The 24,096-nt window shown below is 36.1% G+C and overlaps 1 protein-coding gene across 4 annotated transcripts; it reads right to left on the reverse strand.

Annotated features, from left to right (window-relative positions):
- Positions 1-11: 11 nt before the first annotated feature.
- wdr48a (WD repeat domain 48a) lies at positions 12-24,052 on the reverse strand. 4 transcript variants are annotated; one of them, XM_077219204.1, is made up of 20 exons: positions 23,976-24,050; positions 21,205-21,345; positions 20,004-20,079; positions 19,115-19,197; positions 17,499-17,628; positions 16,084-16,125; positions 13,881-13,969; positions 13,385-13,486; positions 10,317-10,541; positions 8,008-8,082; positions 6,535-6,637; positions 6,215-6,312; positions 6,021-6,128; positions 4,445-4,541; positions 4,267-4,365; positions 3,201-3,306; positions 3,030-3,117; positions 2,869-2,945; positions 2,527-2,716; positions 12-1,435 (listed from the first exon to the last, which is right to left on the reverse strand). In XM_077219204.1, exons 1-20 carry the CDS (start codon positions 24,021-24,023, stop codon positions 1,340-1,342), a joined length of 2,073 nt encoding a protein of 690 aa, XP_077075319.1. In that variant the 5' UTR covers positions 24,024-24,050; the 3' UTR covers positions 12-1,339. The 4 variants fall into 4 exon arrangements, with proteins under 4 accessions (XP_077075319.1, XP_077075317.1, XP_077075321.1 ...); XM_077219202.1 differs by having other exon boundaries at positions 20,004-20,082; XM_077219206.1 differs by lacking the exon at positions 16,084-16,125 and having other exon boundaries at positions 23,976-24,052.
- Positions 24,053-24,096: the final 44 nt, after the last annotated feature.

Here is a 24,096-nt window from a genome sequence, read left to right on the forward strand (position 1 = left end):
AAACAACAGCATTTAATCTCAGTCATTATTGGTTCATTTATTAAGCTGTTATTTACCCAAAATATACTGCATATAATTACAATTAACACAGGAAGCATAAATACAGGGGGTGTAGACACATTTTAAAACCTTTCAGAGAGCCAACCCAGTTTTGTCTCTCGCTTTAGTTTCTGATGGTTTTGTATTACTATAATTATCATTCTATTTGTCTTTAAGACCAAATATATACGTTAATATATTTTGCTAGAACACTGTGCAAATCTTCGTATGATTGACAAACGTTTGCAGAACAGTTTTAGTTTTGCATAAATTAAAAACTTGAACAGAGACTGCCATCCAGTGATGTCATCCTTCAATGTTCATAGCTTTTTAATATATATATATATATATATATATATATTCATTTATTTTTGTATATTTTCCTGTGCATACACAGGAAGGAAAGATAATGCTCAGCAGAAAACAGTCTGTTATCGAAGAATAATTCATCCAAAAATGAAAATCGTCATTTGGTTTTAAACCGATATCCTGTTATTTTTTGAAGAATCTTCATGCAGCTCTTTTCCATATAACAGCATATATTAATTAATTTTAAAAAAAATCAACAAATGTATAAGAATTATCCATTTTGGGAGAATTATTCATTTTAAAAAAACTATTACCAATTATAATGTTGAGTATTCTCTCTCTCTATACTTCTGTCATCATATTTGACATGAAAAAGCACCTTTTTGAAGATACCATACATTTTCTTAAAAAAGAAAAAGTAAATAAAAACCTCCTAATCTCCAACTCAAGTTCAAGTTGACTACAAAATAATTACAATATATATACAAAAATGGATGCATTGATGATCACAGCACGTTAGTGAGATGCATCATGGGAAACAGCGTTCTTTTATCAGACGTTTATAAACTCGTGATTGTTTTAGAGCAGTTCCAGACGCTATCCTTGGTTTTCCGCTCATGCCGCGAGAGGGATTTGATGACGTCATTGGCAACAAACACGTCACTGGAATGTTAAATGAGAAGAGGGGCGGTGAAAAACAAAACCAAAGCAACTCAAGCAGTCGGACATGTTCAATATGGCATCCGTCGAGAGAATTCATGCCAAGAGAAAAGAATTAAACCTAACAGGTGAACGAACAGGTAAACTCAAACTTCATTAAAAGCCATGTCACGTCTTTGAGCGTTTCTCCACAGATCTCCAGCTTGTTTACACTGGGATAAACATGCGTGACGCCGAGCGGCCTGATGATCTAGACGCCAGACAGAACCGGGAAGTGCAGGTGAGCGTGTGCTTTGAATGTGAAGTGTTGTGAATGGATCCGATGCGAGTTTCACGTGGATTTCTGCCGGTAGTGAAGCGTCAGGTCGCCCCCGCTTTTCCAGATGAAGTGCTTCACCGTTCGCAGATCCATGTTGGGATCCAGAACCTTCCGAAAGAAATGCAACATGTCAGAAAGATGCATTCAGTTCATTTTTATGAGATCTAGGAGATTTCATTTGGGCATTACTGGTTAAATTAGGAAAATAACTCCGAAAACAAGCATTTAGCTGCAAGTCTCTTGGTCTGATTAGCACACATGCAACAGTATTACTGATGATGTCCTAGTTGATACTGAAATGTAAAAAACATATATGTACCGATAATTCTTTATATTTGAAAGCCGATAACCGATATATAGGCTGATAAATCTAAATTTTTATATAATTTAAGAGCCTGACTACAAAAAAGTCTCGGCATTAAAGCCGTGTCCCAAGCACTCAATTATAATGATGTTCTGATTATAATTTTATGTAGCCGATAATACAGACATGTTGCACTGAACTGCATTTTCCAATCATATTTCAAGCAATTCAAAACCATCATGTTGAACAGTGAACATCTGAAGGAAATAACCCATTATTTATCAGCTTGAATATATCAGCCAAATGTTATTATCGGGCCGATAACGCTAACATTAAAAAGGATCATATATCGGCCGATACCGATATGGTGGCTGATATACCGTGCATCACTAAATACCAATCTTTCAATATCATCAACAAAATAAACTTAATTCTGTCACTGTGAAGATTTTATATATTAGCCAATCTTAACAGCTTGATTGTTTGTATTATTGCAATATGTAACTAAATTATTGCCCAGCTCAGATCTGCTAAATGCAACTATAAGGCATTGAGATAATCATGCCTTAAAAATTATATTATAAACGAAAATTATAAACATTAGGGGTGCACAATATTATAAGCCCCACAATTTTTTATTTAGATGTATCGACGTTCAAGCATAAAGAATTATCAGTTATCGGCCAAAATTTTATCGGTGCATCCCTAAATAACATCATGCTTTTCTGTGAAGCTGCTTTGAAACAATTCTTATAGTAATCTTTAAGTTTAAACAAAGCTTCCAGTTCAGAAGCATGTTGCGATAAACTTCACTGGTTCCGCTATAGAAATTGTATCCACTAATCAGACTGTGACAGTGATGGACTGGTATCGGTGTGTTGATCTGATATGGTACCTGGTCCTGACAGAGCAGCTCGATCTTCTCCTCCGCTAGCACCGCCATGTCCTCCTCCTCTTTCTGTTCGCTCGGCTTCTCTCCGGTCGAACCGCCCGTCTGAGACTCGCTGTCCAGGTTAATGATCTTTTCATACACATGTTCCATCACCTTCCTCACTTGTAACATGTCACTGGCCGACAACCGATCCCTAAAAACACACAAACACACGGCTATGCATTCTAATGCAGTTTTAATTTACATCCAAAACGGTTGCATCCAGTTGCTTCAGACTGAAACATCACCGACCGGCCGACACACACACACACACACGGTCACGCGCGCACACACACACACACGTACTTCTTTAACGTCTTTGCTCCGGAAGATGAATGTGGTTGGAGGTAGAATGGGATTTTGTTGAATTTGGGCATGTTTTTCTGCAGGAGAATTAAATAAATTTGTTTTAAATAACAGAAAGAGAAAGAATAAGAGATTTCTTGGAGACGTGAACAGGATCTTACGTCCACTGTGATGTCGATGACCCACTGCGGGACCGTCTCGTTGAGTAACATGGATTCAGTTTCTCCACCGGAGTCTCGACACAACAGTCTGCACAAAGAAAGATTCGTTTCATCACGGATCACCAGCATCTGAAGAGGTGATTAAAGAGGAAGACACACACACACACACACCTGAATAATGTCCTTCCTCCCGCTTCCCCGAAGATCACCGGAGTGTGTGGCGGCACCTGAAAATATCCATTTCCTTTCTGTATCCGGCTCTCATGTTCACCGTTCACTGAGCAAACACACAACATATGCCATCATCATCATCATCATCATCTGAAGAAGAAACTTATACATATATACAGTAATTATAAACTTGGATATTATTATGTTTAAATCAATATAAATGTTATATTGTATAAACATTAAATCCAAGTTTATAATTACTGTATAATTTTGAATAATAATAATAATTATTAATATTAAATATTCAAACAAACTATTTAATACAAATATTAAATAATAAAAAATATTTAATAGTTAGTGTGTGTGAATAAGTTATATATATATATATATATATATATAAATGCATTTTTTCTCCCCCAGAAATCCAGTATTCTAACTTGAATATTATTTGGTCATAAATATATAGTGTAAAGAATTATTAAAATGTATATAATTTATGATATATACACACACACATATACATACATATATACATATATATATATATATATATATATATATATATATATATATATATATATATATATATATATATATATATACACATATATACATATATATATATATATATATATCTTTTTTATAATAATAAAAATAAATATATATTTATATATCATTTAATTTATGTATTATACATAACATTTTATTTAATATTATAAAAAGTTATATCCAAGTTTATTATTACTGTATAATCAATATTATTACATATGTATATAATAAGTCATATATATATATATATATATATATTTTTTTTTTTACAGAAAGATAGATAGTGCTACTAATAATAATAATATTTATAACAATATCTATATTAATTTTAACAAAGGAATATCAACGTTTAGAATTCCTGAATAATATAATATTTTTTTTATAATTAGCATATATAATAAATATGATACTGCAAGTATTAACTTATAAAATATTTATACGTGTCAATACATATATTTTTATTTTATACTATTAAATATTATAATCAGTGTTTCAGTTTAGGGAAGAGTGTTTTTACCGCTGCCATGATTCAGTTCGCTCTCCTCATCGATGGGATTGATGTGTGTTCGAGGCCAGTACTCCAGCAGAGCCTGAAGCAGAAGCCCACCCAGATTCACTGCGCCACAACAAACACATTAACACACCTTCAGGATTTACTATCACGATAAACATAAGCCTCTGGAGGGCGTTCTCACGTTTAGGGTCGGATCCGTCAGGACTGGTGAATCCGGCGTCTTTAGCAGAAACCCAGGCCGCAAAACAGTCACTCTCGTCCAGCGTTATAGTCAACATCTGTCAATGAAAAGCAAAAAGATTCCTAACAGACCTGACAAAGGCTGCGTTCACACTGCAGGGGCTTAACGCTCAATTCCGATTCTGAGAACGTGAATGTGAAATGACCCAGAAGTGACCCGCATGCGCAGAAGAGTACTCAACGGTCAACGGCGTCCAAATATTAATTAAATCAGAAACCTCGCTTCCCTTCCATTAACTTGTCTCAGCATCGTCCGCCATAGTTGTTTATCTTCTCATTCCTGCCTACTTCAACGCAGAATTATGACGTTTGTCGCACATCAATGACGTGCGGGTCGGATACATGTGGCCTGGCCGTTCAGATTGAAGTCGCATTTCAAAAGATCGGATACATATCGGATTTGGACCACATAACCAAGTGGCCTGGGTCGCATTTCAAAAGATCGGAGTTGTTGTCGTTCAGACTGTCATGAAAAGATCAGATACAGGTCGCATAGGGTGAAAACAAATTGGAATTGGGTCGTTTCAGCCTGCAGTGTGAACGTAGCCAAACAGTAAATCTGGGTTGAAAGGTTCCCACACCTTGGCTAACTTCAAATTCAAGGACTTTCCATGTCCAACACCCTCAAATTCAAGGACTTAAAGGGATAGTTCACCCAAAAATGAGAATTCTGTCAGTATTTACTCTCCCTCATGTTGTTCACACGCATCACACACATGACCAGTGTCGGCCAATAGTGAGCCTACGTGTGACGTACAACACAGAAGCGCTGCGCTGTTACAGTAGTGAACTCACTCGAGGCCCACAGAGAAGGAAATGAATAGTTGAAATAAAGTCGTTTTTTTTTTGTGTTGCGCACAAAAAGTATTCTCGTCGCTTGATAAACTTAAGATTGAGCCACTGTAGTCACTTGGACTATTTTAACGATGTCTTTAATAACTTTTCGGGGAACAAGTTTCAATCCCTTAGAAGCCTATGGAGGAGTGATCCAGCTCTCAGATTTAATCAAAAATATCTTAATTCGTGTTCTGAAGATGAACGAAGGTCTTACGGGGTTGAACAACATGAGGGAGAGTAAATACTGACAGAATTTACATTTTTGGGTGAACTATCCCTTTAATGTGGGGACACATTTGTTGTGTCGAACAACAAACATTGAGGTACCATCGTAGTAGTTTTGTGCGTGCGTGTGTGAACGTCAATGTTAACATACAACAAAGTACCTCAAAGAGTACCAACATAGTAAGGGAAACACTTAACGTAACGCGTAAATGCGCGTTACTAACGGAAATCAAACAAGCTAGTATGCATAGGCCACGAAGTGTTGGCGAAATAACACATTAGTGGACCGGAGGGAATAATATTATCCAGAAAACTTCTTGCACAAAATAAAAACCTTCAAGGACTTGTATCTATGCATTTTTATTTTCAGGGCCTTGAAACAGTTTTTTCAGATTCTTTTCAAACTTTCAAGGGCCCGTGGGAACCCTGTGAAACACTGTTCTGCAGTGACTTACCCCCGTCTTCAGATCCACTGAAAACCAGTTCGGCACGTAAACCATCTTGAACCTTTTCTTGATCTCTTCATCAAACTCCATCTTCCCCAAGTCTTCAACTTTACAAGCCTGAAAAACATCAGAAAACAAACCAGTTGCACAACAACTAGAATTCGAATCAATCAATGAATATAAACATTAATCTAACACGGTACCTTAAGCACATCCCAGTATGCCACATTATTATTGGTGTCTTTGGTCAGAATGTGTCTTTTGTCATTCAGAATGTGGCACTGAATTATACTGGCGCCACCTAGAGGTCAAGACATCAAATCAACAAGCTGAAGATACGGTTTAAAAGCTGATCATCATACATATCCTAAGTCATTTTTATGTTTATGTTTCACTGGATGATACGCTAACATGCATATACACAGCATAACAAAAGAATACAATAAAAACTGCTCATTTCCTAGTGTCTTAAACACACTAAAGACACAATTCAAGACTGAGTACATCATGCAGACAGTCGTACCTTTAATAACCTGTTCGGGCTGTGTGAACAGTGGCGTCAGCGGAGCGCTGCAGTCGTTGTCATAATCTCCAGACGCTCGGAAATTATGGATTCCCTTCAGAGACTGTGAAACAGAAACATTAAAAAAAAAAAAACTCAATATAGACATAAAACCAAGATTTGCCAAGAGAACCAAGAGTTATATCGATAACGATAATTAGATGATCTTTTGCTGAGTGTGTTTATTGTGTTGAACGTTGGCAGGTTTAGGACTGACTCATAAAGTCTTTGATATTCTTCATATTCTGTGTGTTAGTCAGTTCACAGCAGTGACAGAAATCATCTTTTCCAATAAGTTTAAATATGTTTTTAACTTTAATGGGCATTTTTACCTTTATAAAGTATTTTTTTCTAACCTGATTAAATGTATGCATCATGTTTTGCGTCAAATTATTGCATTTAATGAATAAATTCACTTAGAATAATACACAATAGGGCTGTTGCCAATCAAATTAAATCAGTTTCAACAAAATTCATCTTTGCAGTGCAGAGAAAAAAAAGTGGATTTCGATGCTTTTACACAGAATGTTTAATGCAGATCAGAGGGACGTGAATGTGTTTAACCTGCTGCTAAAAATGCAGAAATAACGTTTTGATGTTTTATATTTAACATTTAGCTGACCCTTTTATCCAAAGCGACTTACAATTGCTATATTTCAGAGAAAAAATAAAGATATTTTTAATGTGAAATTAAAACCGCCAATAGGTGGCAGCAAGTCACTGTTAATGAGTGAGTCATTGAATCATTTATTCAACTGATTCATTCAAAACAGTTGATTCAATCAGGAAAGAAGCATTAATGAGTGAGTTATTCAGTAATGAAACACCGCTGTGTCTTGCTCAGATGCAAAACAGTCCTGTGGCTTTATTTGGACCAATATTTGTTTGGCGAAATAGTGCAAAACAGGAAACTTTGTGTCTTAAATGTAATTAAGTTCTTGTTTATTGAATTATTGTATGAAATAGATGTCAAATTTGTAACAATGCTGCTATTTGGAGAAAAAAATATATTTGTGCCTGCCAATGTTGTCATTTTTGCTATGAGTGATATTTTAGCAGATGAAAAGCATAAACTCGTGTATGTGCGAGTACCAGTGGCCACGCATGATTACCAGAAACATTCGACCACTTAAAGATACGACCTGTGGACATAACTAAATAACTGGAAGATGATGATACCAGAGGCCAGACACAATCATTTTTACAAATGTCTGCGCCTGCTCATACATAAAGAATAGGGTGGATAACATGCAACACAAAAGATTAGCTTAAAGTAATACCACTGGACCACATCCAGGGAACGGCGACACTAAATAATGACCCTCGTGGGTAAACGAGCACGCTGCACAATACTTAAAGCTCAGTGTGTGTGAGGTCACAACAGCTGGAGCAGGTGTTTCCGCTCGCGTCACGCCGGACACCAGCTGCACTTACCCATTTATTAACCGTGGACTTCGTGGTGGAAACCCAGATGGCCGAATGCGGATCAGCTGACCTGTCCAGCTCCATCTGGAAGACACCCAAGCACATTCACACTTCAGTAACTTTACCTTACTCTCCGTTACCTGGTCGTGGTCCACAGCTGCCGCCTAGATTTAAAGTCTATAGAGATCGCTTTATTTTTCAATCTTAACAATACAGCATATATCCTATACTTGACACACTTTGTATTACACTCTATGCTTGAGAGTTGTTGTCAGACGGGAACCTTGTATCTCCAAAAACGCTACTTTGCAGAGAATGGAAAGTAATTAATCACCATGTTGTTAAAGTTGATATTGTGACTTTAAGTATGGTCAGACATTTGCATGTGTCATTACTTATTATGGACAAGATTAAAAAATAGAGGTGATCGTGCCTTTTCTGTCATCGGCCCTAAACTATGGAATACTCTCCCGGTTCATATCAGAACTGCCCCAACTTTATCTACCTTTAAGTCCTCCCTCAAGACGCATTTATTTTCTTTGGCGTTTAATATACCTTGACTTACTGTTTCAGGATTTTACTTTTATGTTTTACACTTATTCTACAGCTTGTGTTTGTTTTATCTTCTTTTGTACAGCACTTTGCTCAACCTCGGTTGTTTTTAAATTGTGCTTTATAAATAAACTTTGTATTGTATTGTATTGTATTATTAACATTTGACCAAAATCAAGCTCAAATGTAATTAAGAGGTTTTTGACCAGTGAATTGTGTAAATCTTTTGTTTTATTCAACTTACAGGTTATAAAGGTTTACTGTAGCTATATTGTGGGCGCTCCGTTTTTTCTGTCATTTAGACTAAATCTCAAATTAATAAAGACGAAGTGCTTCGCAAAGGCTATTTAAGACAGTATTTACTAGAATAAGACGCTCTTCTCTGCTCCTCAAATACATAAAACATTAGCCTTTATATATGTAGTTTATCTAGAGTAAAGAAAAGTTTACTGTAAAAGTAAGCTGTACTTATTAAAAGAACCAGTTCTTTATTTACCATTGCTTTGAAAACAAGCAGAGACGCTCCATAATGTGTTCATTCATGATAGAGGTGGGCGGAGTTATGAGCTTTGACTGACAGTTTAAGGAGCCAATGGAGTTACGAGAGAGTCACAAGCTCTTTTTAATACTTTTCATTGCTTAAATATTTGCAAAACCCACGGTGTGATGTAAAGCGTGACCAAAAGTAATGATTCATGAAAACAAATTAAAATGACGAGACATGGAGATACGAGGTTTCCAGTTTCCACCCGACAGCGACAATATAACTTTTGATTGTGGACTTCAGAAAATATGTTTTACTATTCTCCTCTATGTTTATTCTGTTAATATTGTAAATAAACGGATATCTGACCACAAAAATGACTAATAACCGTGTGGTAAAACCAATAACAGTGTCTTAACCAGATGCGATGCGATAAGATTTCAGCAACAAATAATTTGTCAGTACACACTCGACCCGACTGCGAGACGCGTCAAAATCAAATCAAAACCCACAGCCAATCAGAACAGCTTGTGGGCGGAGTCTCGCGGCACCAGAGTGTAATTTTGACGGCACTCACAAGAAAATGGAGAAGTAGGCTACATAATCAAATTCACGACTATTACACCATTTAAACATAATTAAAAATACATAGGCTACGGAGTTACCAAAACAATCTTTGTCAAAAAATACACTTGTTTGTTTACAGTTTGAACGTGCTTGTTTCCATTTGTTTAATTTCAAGATCTGAGGATTATCCATTGTTGCTTTTACATCTACAAAGCTGGAGCACTAAATTATATTCAAAGTCACACGGCATGCTTTTAACATTAAATAAAGCACATGAACAGTACCTGAGATTATCATTGTCACACTTTGTGTTTGTTGTTCCAGCACGACATCGCAGAAAAATAGAAACTGTTTCTAAAATAGAATCGTCACTGGTTAGGACAAAAACTCTGATTAACATGGAAAAGACGCCTTTTATCACGCGTCGCATGTAGTTAGGACACGGTGTTACAGAGCATACCATCCAGCTCTAGTCGAATATATACATATACACACACATACACATACATACATACATACATACATACATACATACATACATACATACATACATACATACATACATACATACATACATACATACATACATACATACATACATACATACATACATACATACACATATATATATATATATATATATATAGAAATCTGACTCTTAAATAAGAAGTTAAATAAACTTCCAGCATTTAGCTATTGTATTTGACTATCACACCTTCAACACCGGCGCTTTCTCCTCACAGATTAGCACACGGATGTCAGGATTGCGCAGGTCTGTGCAGTAGATCTTGCGGTCGCGTCCTCCGGAATAAACGTGTGTGAAGGCCTCGTTGACCTGCAGCGCCCAGACGCCCTCATCATGAACGCGGTACGTGGCGATACACCTCTGCTGACCCAGAGACCACAGCCGGATCGTCCCGTCAGAACTCCCTGAAAGACACTGAACACACACACAGACCAGGGCTGAACACACACAGACCAGGGCTGAACACACACAGACCAGGGCTGAACACACACACAGACCAGGGCTGAACACACACACAGACCAGGGCTGAACACACACACAGACCAGGGCTGAACACACACACAGACCAGGGCTGAACACACACACAGACCAGGGCTGAACACACACAGAGACCAGGGCTGAACACACACACAGACCAGGGCTGAACACAACAGGACAGAAAGGTGGAGTCCAGGACTGGACTAGTGGTGCGTGTGCGTTCAAGTCATCTCGTTATCATTGTGTTTACGAGTTGAGCGCACATGAACGCCACCGCGATGTCGTAAATATACGAGTGGGATTTTCTTTAAGCCCTGATCTTTATGAGTTGAGGGCATTTCACTGAGAAAAATGGCGGGACAACACAATACTTAAAGGTATTTAGCAGTGATATTGCTAGACTTTTCTTACAGCGAAGCAAGCTAAATGCTTGCACAGAATATGATGTCTTTATCATTTGAGAATGAAATATGTAACGATAAAATTTGTAGTGGCTAAAATATAAAAACAACCAAAGTACACCTGAAGCACATTTCTTTGTCTTTCATTTTCTAGAACTAGAGTTTAAGAAACTCGCTGTATTTTTGTGTAATTACGTAATTAAGAGAAAGTTCACCGCCATCTTACTCCGACGAAAGTGTCTTGAACGCAGTGCCGTCGTACACACGACTTCCCACCTCGTAAGTACGAACTTCTCAGGAGGACTTGAACGCACTATAGGACTAGTAGTTTTAATACCGCTTCTACAGTCAACAACAACAAGGGCCAGATTTACTAACAGCTTGCGCCAGCGCAAACCCTCTTTTGGCGTTAATAAACTAGTGTCAGGATTTACTAAAGACACGCAGTGCAAAATTAGCGCTGAAAAAGTGTGGACCGAGTTGTTTTTGCAGCTGACCTTATTGCAAATGCATTTGTAGGAGTTTCCCTTTCAAACGCAAAATTTATGGGAGGAGAGTATTGAAATGAATCACGCGACACGATTTACGCTAGTCTATTTACTGATATTTGCAACATTATTTAACGCCCCATAAAAAGCATGTCTTAACCCATTTTGCGAACACTTGTTATCCGAACATATCGTTTGCCAAGCCATGTTATTTTTAAATTGCTGCAGGAAATAAGACTCCTTAAAACCCTCAACTACAAGGAGTCACGCAGTACCTGGTGCATCAAAACTTCTTGCAACCCTTAATTTTCTGTCCTGTGCCTCTTTCTCTAACGCACTGTTGCTTCTTTAGCTGGGATTTCACAGTCCTCATTTTCACCTGCATGATCCGTGGTCCCAGATTCAGATTGTTTTATTTAGTGCCATGTCAGCATCCAAGGCTATTTTCATGGCAAAAATTGTATTACAAAAATACAAATATCATATAAATACAATAAAAACCAAACAAACAAAAACAGCAAGGCATATTATACAAGATTTTTTAAATTAACATATGATTAAAAAAAATTCCTTTTCAGGCATAATCTTACTAAATAAGTGAGGTAACTTTATGCATTCTACTTGTATTAAGTCCAGGACAATCTACTAAAATATGTTTAACAGTTAGGGGAATCTTACAAAACATTAGGGTTAGTGTGCAAAAAAGCATACATGACCTATATGACATCTGGTGAAGACCACTTGATCAAGTTTAGTTTAAGAGTGATAAAAAGTCTGTTTGTAATTTCCGGATGAGTTTCATATAGCTTATTATTCTTGCACATATTCCACTCTTCCTGCCACTTATGTACCGATTAATAATCGGTCTAATATCTGAAGGCATTCATTAACTTCCTGATTAAGAGCTTCATTAGCAGCGGCATCAGCTCGTTCATTACCCAGCAAAAGAGAATACTGAAGAACTGATTGAGTAGATAATCCACTTTGGTTAAGATACAGTCCCAGCAAAGGAGGATCATCCGTGGTCCCAATGCTAATTTGCGCTGCTCTTGGTAGATTGCGTTGTTCATTATGTAAATGATTTGACTGCGTCTGTGGTCCTTAAAGGGACATTGTGTAGGACTTTCTCCCATCTAGCGGTGAAATTGTATTTTGCATTCAAACGAATTGTGCTCTCCAGCGCCTCGCTTTTTCAAATGCGTGTTGCATCTACGGTGGCTGTTATGTACCAAAAAGCTATGACAGGATGTCTTCTAACAGCACTTCGTCGAGTTTTCCTTCGGGTGAACAGGTTTGTTATTTCAAACAAACTGTAACTTGACACAACGAATACAGTATGAATAATAACAGTGCAATGCAGTCTCTCACTGCTCTGCTCCTGCGTTTCTGCTGCTTTCAGTCACGTGACGCTGGCTCTGAATGAAAACACGTTGTGGAAACGCGTTGGCCTAGTACTTTTTGACCCTCTCTGCTATTATAGTTTTTCAAGATGGCGGAACGACATGGAAGCCTCCGTGGACCGTCCCGTCACATGTATATAAAGATAATAAATTCTTCGTTTACGAGGAGAAGTCAGATCATTGGCAGAGGTATTTGTACACCATTGAGGACATATTTATGCATAAAATATTGATTTTAAATAATAAAATACCTAAAAAATTACACATTGTCCCCTTTAATTTGCGCATCAGAAGTAGATCACACGCAAAACTGGCCACTCCCATGGAATTGCACTCACGCTAATTTGTCCCGTTTAGTAAATCTGACCCTAAAATTAGTGTTTATAATTAGTGTGAATAAGATTGAACATGTGTTGTTAAACTATTTAAATATTAACCTTAATTATAAGGCGGAGTTGAAGAAAATATTTGAGCACATGTCTTGATCTAACCTGAGTTCCATCTCTATTTAGCAGCAGTGATTTGACGTTGTCTGAATGTCCTTTCAGTTTCATTAGTTTGGCACAGGTGCGTGGGTCCCACACTCTCAGAACCTGAAGTGAGAAAAACAAATCAATTAAATAAAGACAATGTGAAATGATCGGCATCAGAAAGAGACTCAGAACGTCAGGCAGTTGTTATATATAACAAATATCATAAGAAGAACCTGAAGAATACAGGCAATATTGTAAGAAAAAACAAAAAATTATGTATGTGTATGTGCATATATATATATATATACACACTCATTATTGCTCTGCACAACCCAGGTGTATCATTCTATACATACTGAAATTAAACTAACTTTTTTTATTCTTTTAATATATCCCTGATCAAAAAAGACTGAAATGTAATCGAGGCTGCATAGCAATAATGTTAACCAAAAATGCATGGCAAAAATTGAGATTTATCACTAAGATTATTTCACTCAGAAATGAAATGTCAAACCTTTTCAGTGGATCCCGACACTATAACCGTCCCCATCTGATTCATGGCCAAACTGTAGATGGAGTCCTTGTTCCCGCTGAGAGAAGACGCTGTGTAGCATTAAGAAAGAGATATTTATCTTTAAACACAAACTTAAATTCAGGATTCAGTGATTCTTTAATACAGATTTTGGGCTACTGATAAAAGGCTCCAAACGAAAGTGTAAAGTAACTTATTTCATCAATTTTTTTGGATTGTGATTGCAATAGACCAGTGGTTCCCAACCTTTTCCAACTCGCAGCCCACACAACCAAACACGCAATAATTTTTAAACGGAGCCGACTATTTACGTCAGAAAACGCAGATAATGGGTTATCGAGCCCAGAATCAAATCTGCTGCTCTAGCCTCCATGCAGAAACATCAGACTTCTGTCCAGGCCATTGCTATGGTCACTATGTCAATCATTGCAATTTTGAGAGTTAAAGGGATAGATCACCCAAAAATTTTAATTCTGTCATATTTACTCACCCTAAAGTTGTTCCAAACCTGTATAAAATGTCTTTGGTTCTGCTGAACAAAAAGAAAGATATTTGACAAACATTTGTAAACAAGAGCCTAAAACAAACTTTTTGCCACACCTGCCAATGGCCGGTGACTTTAAAAAATGTTTAAGGCTAGTAAATTTTCTTCTGGCCATGAAACCAACATTTTAGATACCAGTGAAAATTCACAATTCTCTATTCCAATTTCAATGCCACAGCTAAAACTACTCTGCTCGCTTAACTGATATAAATTTAAAACATTATTAAAGATAAGTAACAGTAATTTGCAGGAAGAGACATTGAATAAAGCAATCAAATGTAAAACACTAGATAGTCTTCTCTGTATAAATTAAACAGATCAACTCTTATTAAACTTACAAAAGTTATTCAGTCAAGAGCAGAGAATAATTGTTATTATTTGCCCTGTGTTGTTTAATTAACATTAAAATCAGAAAGCAGGAGAAATATTAGGTTTCTGTCACTTTAAGAGTGAATGCACTGATCTAATATACTGATACACGTTTTGTCTTTCCTTACGCTTTACGTTCACTTAAGCCTTTACCGGCTATGTTTACTAGGATAATGCAGAGACTGGCATTTTGGTGAAAGTGAAAGAGCTCATTTCAGTATTTGCACGATGTCGCTTCGGATGCTTGCGCAAAAAACTTTCCACGCAGCGTGTAAATAACGAATTGAGTTCTCTCTTGTGTCTTCTTGCACTTGAATCTTTATATTGCCAAGGTTTAAAACTTTTATGGCGATGCAGCGCCGGCCTATAACTGTCCTGAGCGTCCTTCATGTTTGTTTACCGTTTTATACTTGCCAACACAGATTTTTACTCGCATTTGCCGCTTGACGAGTATTTTAGACCCTGTTTGAAAACAAATAGGCCACCATTGACTTCCATATTATTATTCTTTTTTTGATACTATGGAAGTCAATGGTGCCCAACAACTGTTTGGTTACAAACATTCTTCAAAATATCTTTTGTATTCAACAGAATAAAGAAACTTATACAGGTTTGGAACAACTTAAGGGTAAATAAATGACGATTTTCCTTTTTGTTTTAAACTATCCGTTTAATCAATGATGCTGTCTACACTGCACAATACATTTCTTTACACCCTGTCTACACTGCGTTTGTTCAAATGAGAGGATTCACAAGCTTGCATAACTAAAACTCTGGTGTTTTGAGTGGTGAAACTTGTCTAACATAAACACCTCTGATTGGCCGTTGCATTCAAGGAATCAACAGAGATGTCTGTGATTGGCTACACTGCTCAACCCTGCAAAAGCATGTTGTAAATAGCAACATTTTACGCTCTCCGCAGTGCAAACACAAATATGCACAGGAGTGTTTGTCAATATCTTATTATTACAGCTTCAACTGCGGGTGCTAAGAGACTAACAACTGAAGTCTTTGTGACTCAATTAGATGCAAAGATTGGTCTTGTTTAGCATATACTAAACACTTTTGCAAATGGAGATCAGGCTTGAAGTAAAACTCATTCCGGTAAAATAGCGTGTAAAGCTAAAATAAGCTAAATAATATAAAGCAACATGGCTGTTTGTTCTCACACACATGTGAAGACTACCGCTAGCTAGTCATTACTGTATTTTCTTGGTCTAGCTTTATTTTTAGTCTTTTTGATGTCAGGCATTGCTGAAGATTTATCCTTACTTGTAGATGAAGAAACATCTGCATTTGTCCTTTTCAGCGACCCTGTTGATAACCATTCATCCATGTTTAAATCTGTTGTAGCCTACAGTATGCAGCAAAAGTATTGGTGGTTTATTCTTAACAACCGAACAGCGAGCGTAAATAGTGAATACACAGTAACAGTTTAATATTTATTAAATGTTATTTCATTATATATTGAACTTTTTATATGTAATTAGACAGTTTTACATGTATTACCAAAATTATTATTTGTATTAATAGTGAATGGCGCCCCCTTGCAATATCGTCGCGGCCCACAGGTTGAAAACCACTGCAATAGACCAATAAATGATAATTGAGTCATAACATTTTACAATAAGGTTTAATTTGTTAGAGAACGGTTTAGAAGCGGCTTAACATGAACAATGAATCATTCTGAATAAAAATGAATAGTTTTTATTAACTAATAACACATACTGTTCATTATTAGCTAATGCATTAACTAATGTTAATAAATAAGACTTTATTGTAAAGTGTTACAGCCATTATAATATCAAAAAGTAATTTTTGTTGTTCTGCATATCAGTTATTAGACACTTAAAGTCACATTGAGGTAAAAAGAAAAAACAAAAAAAACACTGTAAGACCAATAAATGATAATTTAGTCATAACACTCTACATAAAGGTTTCATTTGTTAGAGAACGATTTCGAAGCGGCTTAACATGAACAAACAATGAATAATATTTTTATTAACTAACATTAACAAAGGTTAACTAATGCTGTAAAACACATACTGTTCATTATTAGCTAATGCATTAACTAATGTTAACAAATAAGACTTTATTGTAAAGTGTTACAGCCATTATAATATCAAAAAGTAGATTTTTTTTTGTTCTGCATATCAGTTATTAGATACTTAAAGTCCCACTGTGGTAAAAAAAAAGAAATCAAGCTTTTAATGTAGTTTATGTGTCTATGTGGTGTTTTTAATATGCTTTAAGAAAAAGCATGTGTAAATTCATAAGTCGACAGCATTGCTGAGTATTTTCTCCTTAAAACTGCAGTGAACCAAAGACAGTCTCAAAAACACGCTTTGAAATCGCTGGTGTTTCTGACGTCACAAAATACCTTGTAACCAATCAGATCAACGTGTGATCGTCAACGAGTGGATCTCTGAGTGAGTGAGTGGGGGCGGGGCTCATTTGCATATTTATAGAACCGTGCATATTAATAAGGCAAGGGTGTCGAGTTACATTCAATATATTTTAAGGAAAAAACACATTTTAAATGTGTTATTTTGGTGATCAAAGAGGAGTTTTAAGGGATAATATGACTGACTACAGGGGGACTTTAAATATAATAATATGTGTTGTTATTGAGCCAAAAATCAATGTCAGTCACCCTGTAATTTGAATCAGAGTAATTGAGAACTCACTAGTGACAGTGTTATTGGATGCGGTCAGTGCTGTGAGTGTGTTCACATCCCAGAGGAAGATCTGTCTGTCCAGCCCAGCCGAAGCCACCAGCTCTTTGTCTTTAGCATACGCCAACGCTTTCACATAGTCCTGCATAAACACACACAAAAATACTAATGAAAAAATTATTCAAATTATTGAAAGTAGAAAACCAGATACAGTGCACTCTTTGTTTTCTATGTGAATATATAGTAACGTGTAATTTATTCCTGTGATCAAAGCTGAATTTTCAGCATCATTACTCCAGTCTTCAGTGTCACATGATCCTTCAGAAATCAGTATAATATGATGATTTGCTGCTCAAGAAACATTTATTATTATTATTAGTGTTGAAACAGTTATGCACAATTTTTTTTTGAGGATTCTTTGATGAATAGAAAGTTCAAAAGAACAGCATTTATCTGAAATCAAAAAATTTTGTAACATTATACACTACCTTTCAAAGGTTTGGGTAAGATGGGGTGGGGGGATGAAAGAAATCAATACTTTGATTTATAAAATTGACCAAAAGTGACAGTAAAGACGTTTATAATGTTACAAAAGATTCTATTTCAAATAGACGAATTAAAACTTTTTATTCATCAAAGCAGCCTGAAAACATATTGTACATAACTGTTTCAACATTGATAATAATAATGAATGTTTCTTGAGCATTAAATCATATTAGAATGATTTCAGATTTCAGATCATGTGACATTGAAGATTCACTGTAAATTCAGCTTTCATCACAGGAATAAATTACATTTTAAAATATATTCAAATAGAAAAGTTATTTTAAATTGTCATAATATTTAACAATATTACTGTTTTTAGTTATTGTTGTATTTTTTATCAAATAAATCCAGCCTTGCTGAGCAGAAGAGACTTCTTTTTAAAAAATCGTACAGATCCCAAACTTATGAACGGCAGTGTATTTATATACACATAAATACGAATGGGCTGCAAACCCACACATAGCAGCAGAAATAAAGCTATCTTCAGGATGCTACCCATGTGACCAGGCTAATGCGCAGGGAAAAAATAATTAAGATAAACAATTAAGGATATCTGGTTACAATTTACAATTTGGTTAATTAGTTAACATGTATTAACATTGAGCAATACATTTCTTACAGTATTCATTAATCTTTGTCAATGTTAGTTAATAAAAATAAAAGTTTTTCATGTGAGTTTACATTGTATTAACTATTGTTAACAAATACAACCTTTGATTTTAATAATGTATTAGTAAATGTTGAAATTAATATTAACTAAGATTGATAAATGCAGTAGAAGTACAGTTCCTTTTTCGTTTATGTTAACTAAGGTCAGCACTTTGGTTGTTTAAAAGTGCTTAAATAAAGTTGGATTGGAAGGTATTTAACTAATAAACCTTATTTTAAAGTGTTACCGGATATCTATACAATAAGGAAGCAGTGCTGTCTTACATATATGAATCACTGCATCACCTTTTCCTCGAGGGTTTCTTTCATTCTATCATTCAAAGAACATTAAATTTAAACAGCTCAGGATATACCCTAGTGAAGAAGAGTTTTATTTTCCTGCAGCTCTGGAGTCATTAGTCACATGACAGTACCTTGTGCGTTCGCAGCGTTGACATGCAGAAGCCCTTGTGTGCGTTCCAGACCTTCACTGTAGTGTCTGATGACGCTGATATCACTGTAGAGACAACAGACACGTATATATCTGTTAGAGATGTGCATCTCCATAACTGAGGCCGATGCGATACGCATCTCGATACGATACATTAAAGATACATATAAGCAGCTACCGATGCAATACGATTCACTACTATCACGATGAGGTGCAATCCGATTTCGTGTCGATTCAACGCGATGCGATTCAATGTAATACGATGCATGAAGAAAAATAGGATGCAATATGGTATAGATAGTTAACTTATTTCTTTTGTTCAGACATACAGCAAATCATAAAGTAGCTTAAAGGCATAGTTCACCCAAAAATGTAAATTCTGTCAGTAATTACTCTCCCTCATGTTGTTCAACCCCGTAAGACCTTCGTTCATCTTCGTAACACGAATTAAGATATTGGTGATTAAATCTGAGAGCTGGATCACTCCTCCATAGGCTTCTAAGGGATTGACACTTGTTCCCCGAAAAGTTATTAAAGGCATCGTTAAAATAGTCCAAGTGACTACAGTGGCTCACTGAGAATACTTTTTGTGTGCAAAAAGAAACAAAAATAACGACTTTATTCAACTATCAATGTCCTTCTCTGTGAGCCTCGAGTGAGTTCACTAGTGTAACAGCGCAGCGCTTCTGTGTTGTACGTCACACATAGGCTCACTATTGGCCGACGCTGGTCATGTGTGTGATGCGTGTGATGTACAACACAGAAGCGCTGCGCTGTTACACTAGTGAACTCACTCGGTTGATCTTACCATCCCTAATATCTGTGCTGTACACACACAACAGCGAAGGCCCCTGCACTTGTCAGACACTCACGTGTTTTTCCGTTGCAGCACAGGACGATGTCATTGACCCAGTCTGTGTGGTGCTCCATTGATGCAATGTACGGATCCTGCTGCAAGACATTTACATTTAATCATTTAAAGCGATTTACAAATGAGGAGGACAAAAGAAGCAATCAGACCGGCAACAGTACACAATAGGGCTTTAAACGATACACCAAACCCACGGTTCATATTTGACCCACGATTCGATACAAACCTTGATCCTTTTTAGAAGAAAAAAAAAAGGGGGGGGGGGGGTTTGTTGGAGCAGAGAAAAAAAAATATTTTGAGGGGAAAAAAATATATTTTTTATTAAATAACATTTGAAAAATGTCTTCATTTTCTTTTGTGTGCCTACTCCAGTTCTTGTTAAAACTCACTACTAGATGTGTTTATTCAGTGCAGTTTGGGAACTTTTTGTGCGAAATCATATTTATTTCGTCCATCAAAAGCGTGCTTTCACTTTAATTGAGCGTGAGCAGCGCAGCAAACATAGACTCGCTGTGAATGCACTCTTTGATTAACATGCGCGCCGCTGACGCTTGCGGTGTGAACCGGCCGTTACAGGTCAAATTAAAGAGACTAGTTTTGTGGTTTACGTATTTTATAATGTTAACTTCAAATAATACTAATAGTAATTTAAAGATGTGGTAGCACTGGATCTGGACAGGAAGGATAACTCTGGGAGTTGGAAGGGGTGTTTCGTGATTTCGGTTTCATATCGCATATCGTTACAGCCCTAGTATACAAGAGCTGTAACACGTCTCAGTTAGTCGAGCACAATACACACAGCAAGGTTTCTTTTCTTTTTCTTTTAATCAGATAGATAGTTTTATTTAATGCCATGTCAGCATCTAAGGCTATTTTCATGGCAAAAATCCAATTACAAAAATACAAATATCATATAAATAAAATAAAACCAAGCAAACAAACACAACAAGTCATATTATACAATTTATTTTAAATTAACATATGATAAAAACCTTTTCAGGCATAATCCTACTAAATAAGTTTTAAATCAGAAAAACAAAACAAAACAAATAGAAAAGGTAAGTGCTAGTATTAATTGGTCAGGTGCTGAAGAATTTTTTATTTTTATTTAAATGTGACGCGCAGGAAAGAGCAGCGACATCATTTCCCCGGTCCAGGGAAGACTGTTCTCAAATCAGTTTTGAGATCACAGACAGGTTTACCTTGTGCTGGTTGACGCTCCATATCCTGATGATGGAGTCTCGACCAGCGGTGAAGAGCCGGTTAAGAGCTGGATCCAGCTGTAGTGCGTTCACTCCATTACGATTATACTTCTCCACCTCGTCTCTGATCACATACGACACCTGCAACACACACACGCTCAGGACTAGTTGCAGCGATTTTAATCTGAAGAAAGCAGTCAGAAGAGAACGGCATGTATACGGTAGGGCTGTGCGATTAATCGTACTCGCTCTCGAGCGTAATAAATAAATATAAATAAATGCCAGAACATGCACAGTCATCATTTATTTGATGTGTCATAATATAATATTAGAAACATTGTTTTTCTTGTTTAAAAATAAATGCAAGGTGACGAGGCGCTTTTTTTTTAAGCAAGTTGATCATCTTTTAACATGATTACATAGATAAACTATGAAAGCTATTTTCAGCAAATAAGACAAAATATGCTTTTTTAAATCATAATTATGATATAAAAAGTCAAAATTATGCCAAAAAAACAACATAATTATGACATACAGAGTCATATTTTTAGGCTTTTTGTCTCATAAGAAATCTAATTTATGAGATAAAAAGTCATAATTATGACTTTCTCTGAAAATGTATATCCCTTATTTTACTAAAAGTGCATTAAAATAACCAAAAACTTTAGAAAACACATTCGAATCTACAATGATAATATGGTTACACTTTATTTTACAGTGTCCTTGTTACATGTAGTTACTGCAGTACTAACTATAATCACTGTGCGATAAATTGTAATTGATTTTCGAATTCGGCATCCATTGATTATGAAAACAAGATAATCGAGGTAAAATGATTATTGTGCCGCTGCTGTATTCTGTCCAGCGCACTTCCTTTCCTTCACAGCGATGTGCTTTCGTTCCTCCCTAAAACCCCAAACTTAACATCCAAATCAGCCGAATAAGTGAGTGTTTTAAAATTGCTAAACTGCAGGACGTGTTTGATATTAAACAAGTGTCATTAAAAGAGACACTGTTCCCCAGACGGCTTTCTGTGTGCGCTACGACTCAGAGCCGAACATGGATAAGCAAATGGGCTTCGGATACACGCCTAAACACATAAATGTCAAAATATATATATATTTTTTAGAGTATTCACATAAACAGTGGGTTATGTCTTAAGTAAACGTGAGAAGAAAACCCGTGTAACAGTATATTGGATCCGTGCAAAAAGTGAATAAACCTAATGAACCTGGTGTCCATCATTAATGATAATCAAACAACAAATGATAGTTTTACTGAATAACTTTAGTAGCTTTAATAAGGATTAATCTATATTTAATGTGTACAGTGCAGTAAGACTGCAGTGTTATTTTACATTTGATTATTCAATTTTTTGCTGTAGGCTATTATCTGAATACCACTATTAGCACATATTTCCTAAAAAAAAATTAAATAAAAGTATTTTAGTTCTGTAGGCTAATTTGCCCATTTTGATTATAATTGGTTTCTTTGTTCTTATTATATTGCTGATTGTTTACTCTCATGTAATTGTTTTGAGGACATTTTCCTTAAATTAGCCTAGTATTAGTTTTTGCTGAAGTATCAATAAATGCAAAATTTCACTCATATCGTGAAATAAAACGGATCATATCGCCCCAAGGATGGAAAGAGCTCTTAATACACCGTTTTTGACGCCACTTATGATTCATGCAGATTAGATTCATGATTTATAATTCATGCAGATCCATTTAGCTTTTATTTTCAAAGTTTTATAAAGTAATACGCAGCATAAGACTGGGGTAAAATATATAACTAAAATGTGAGCACGGTGTGTAATGCGTTTAAATGAGAGCATATGAATATATAAAGCAGCCTATACAAGCCATCTTATAATTACACCTAAGAAAAGACTTGAGTTAATATTATTTCTAGCCCTTTTTTTAATTCCTTTACTTGTATTCATTTATATATTACACATGACAGTAAAATAAAATGGAAATTTGTCAGTGTGATGAAGCACTATTTTTATTTGATAAAGTTTATTTTAAAAATCCCAAAAATTCTGAACGTTAAGTCATTGTTAATTTGTTTAAAAAAGTTCAGAACTAATTTTAATTGAGTTACTCCATGAAGACTATTAATTTAGACTTTTTTTTTTCCTGGAAAACAAAAACACCTTTTCGACAAGCACATGTAAAATACGTGTGCAGTATGCAGGCATGATATAGCAATATACTCATATTTTGTAACCTATACATATGTGTAGATCTTCAAATGTTCATTTTATGTGCTCATGCATGGTAACCACGTTCCTATATGTTCAGTATGCTGTGTGCTTATATGGTCATGTAGTCAGCAAGCATATTCCCATATGTTCATCATGTATGGAAGAATTTTTGTCGTAATGACATTTTGAATCGTGACCTTATAGAATCGAAATCTGTGACCAAACCCGGCTAAATATTTCCATTTGCAGCAAATAACAGTCATTTACACTCTGACACATCGAGTTTATGTTATCATGGGTTGCAGTAAGCTGTCTATGCAGACTTAGTATACAGCATTCTTAGACACCTGACTCGAAACGCCCCAAAATTGCAGTCTGAAAGGCAGCACACTAGATTTTGAGACACAGCCTGGCCTCCACCTCCCTCTGCGCCACACAAATACACACACCCGCGTTTAAAACAACCCTCACCACAGCAATCTACAGTCTGAACACTACGACCATCGCACAAATAACACAAACACACACACCACAAGCCCACACGCGAGTGTGAAACAGTCACCTGCACTTTCCTGCGACCCGCTGCATTCTGCCTGTGATGCGTCGCCATCTTACATCTTGACGCCGTGACGTCACTTCCGTCACGCCAAGAAGACCCGCCAGCGCGGGAGCGTGATACTGTA

The sequence above is a fragment of the Siphateles boraxobius genome, unplaced genomic scaffold, assembly GCF_051911475.1.
Source record: "Siphateles boraxobius isolate OS27281-9 unplaced genomic scaffold, OSU_SipBor_1 12, whole genome shotgun sequence".
Lineage (NCBI taxonomy): Eukaryota > Metazoa > Chordata > Actinopteri > Cypriniformes > Leuciscidae > Siphateles > Siphateles boraxobius.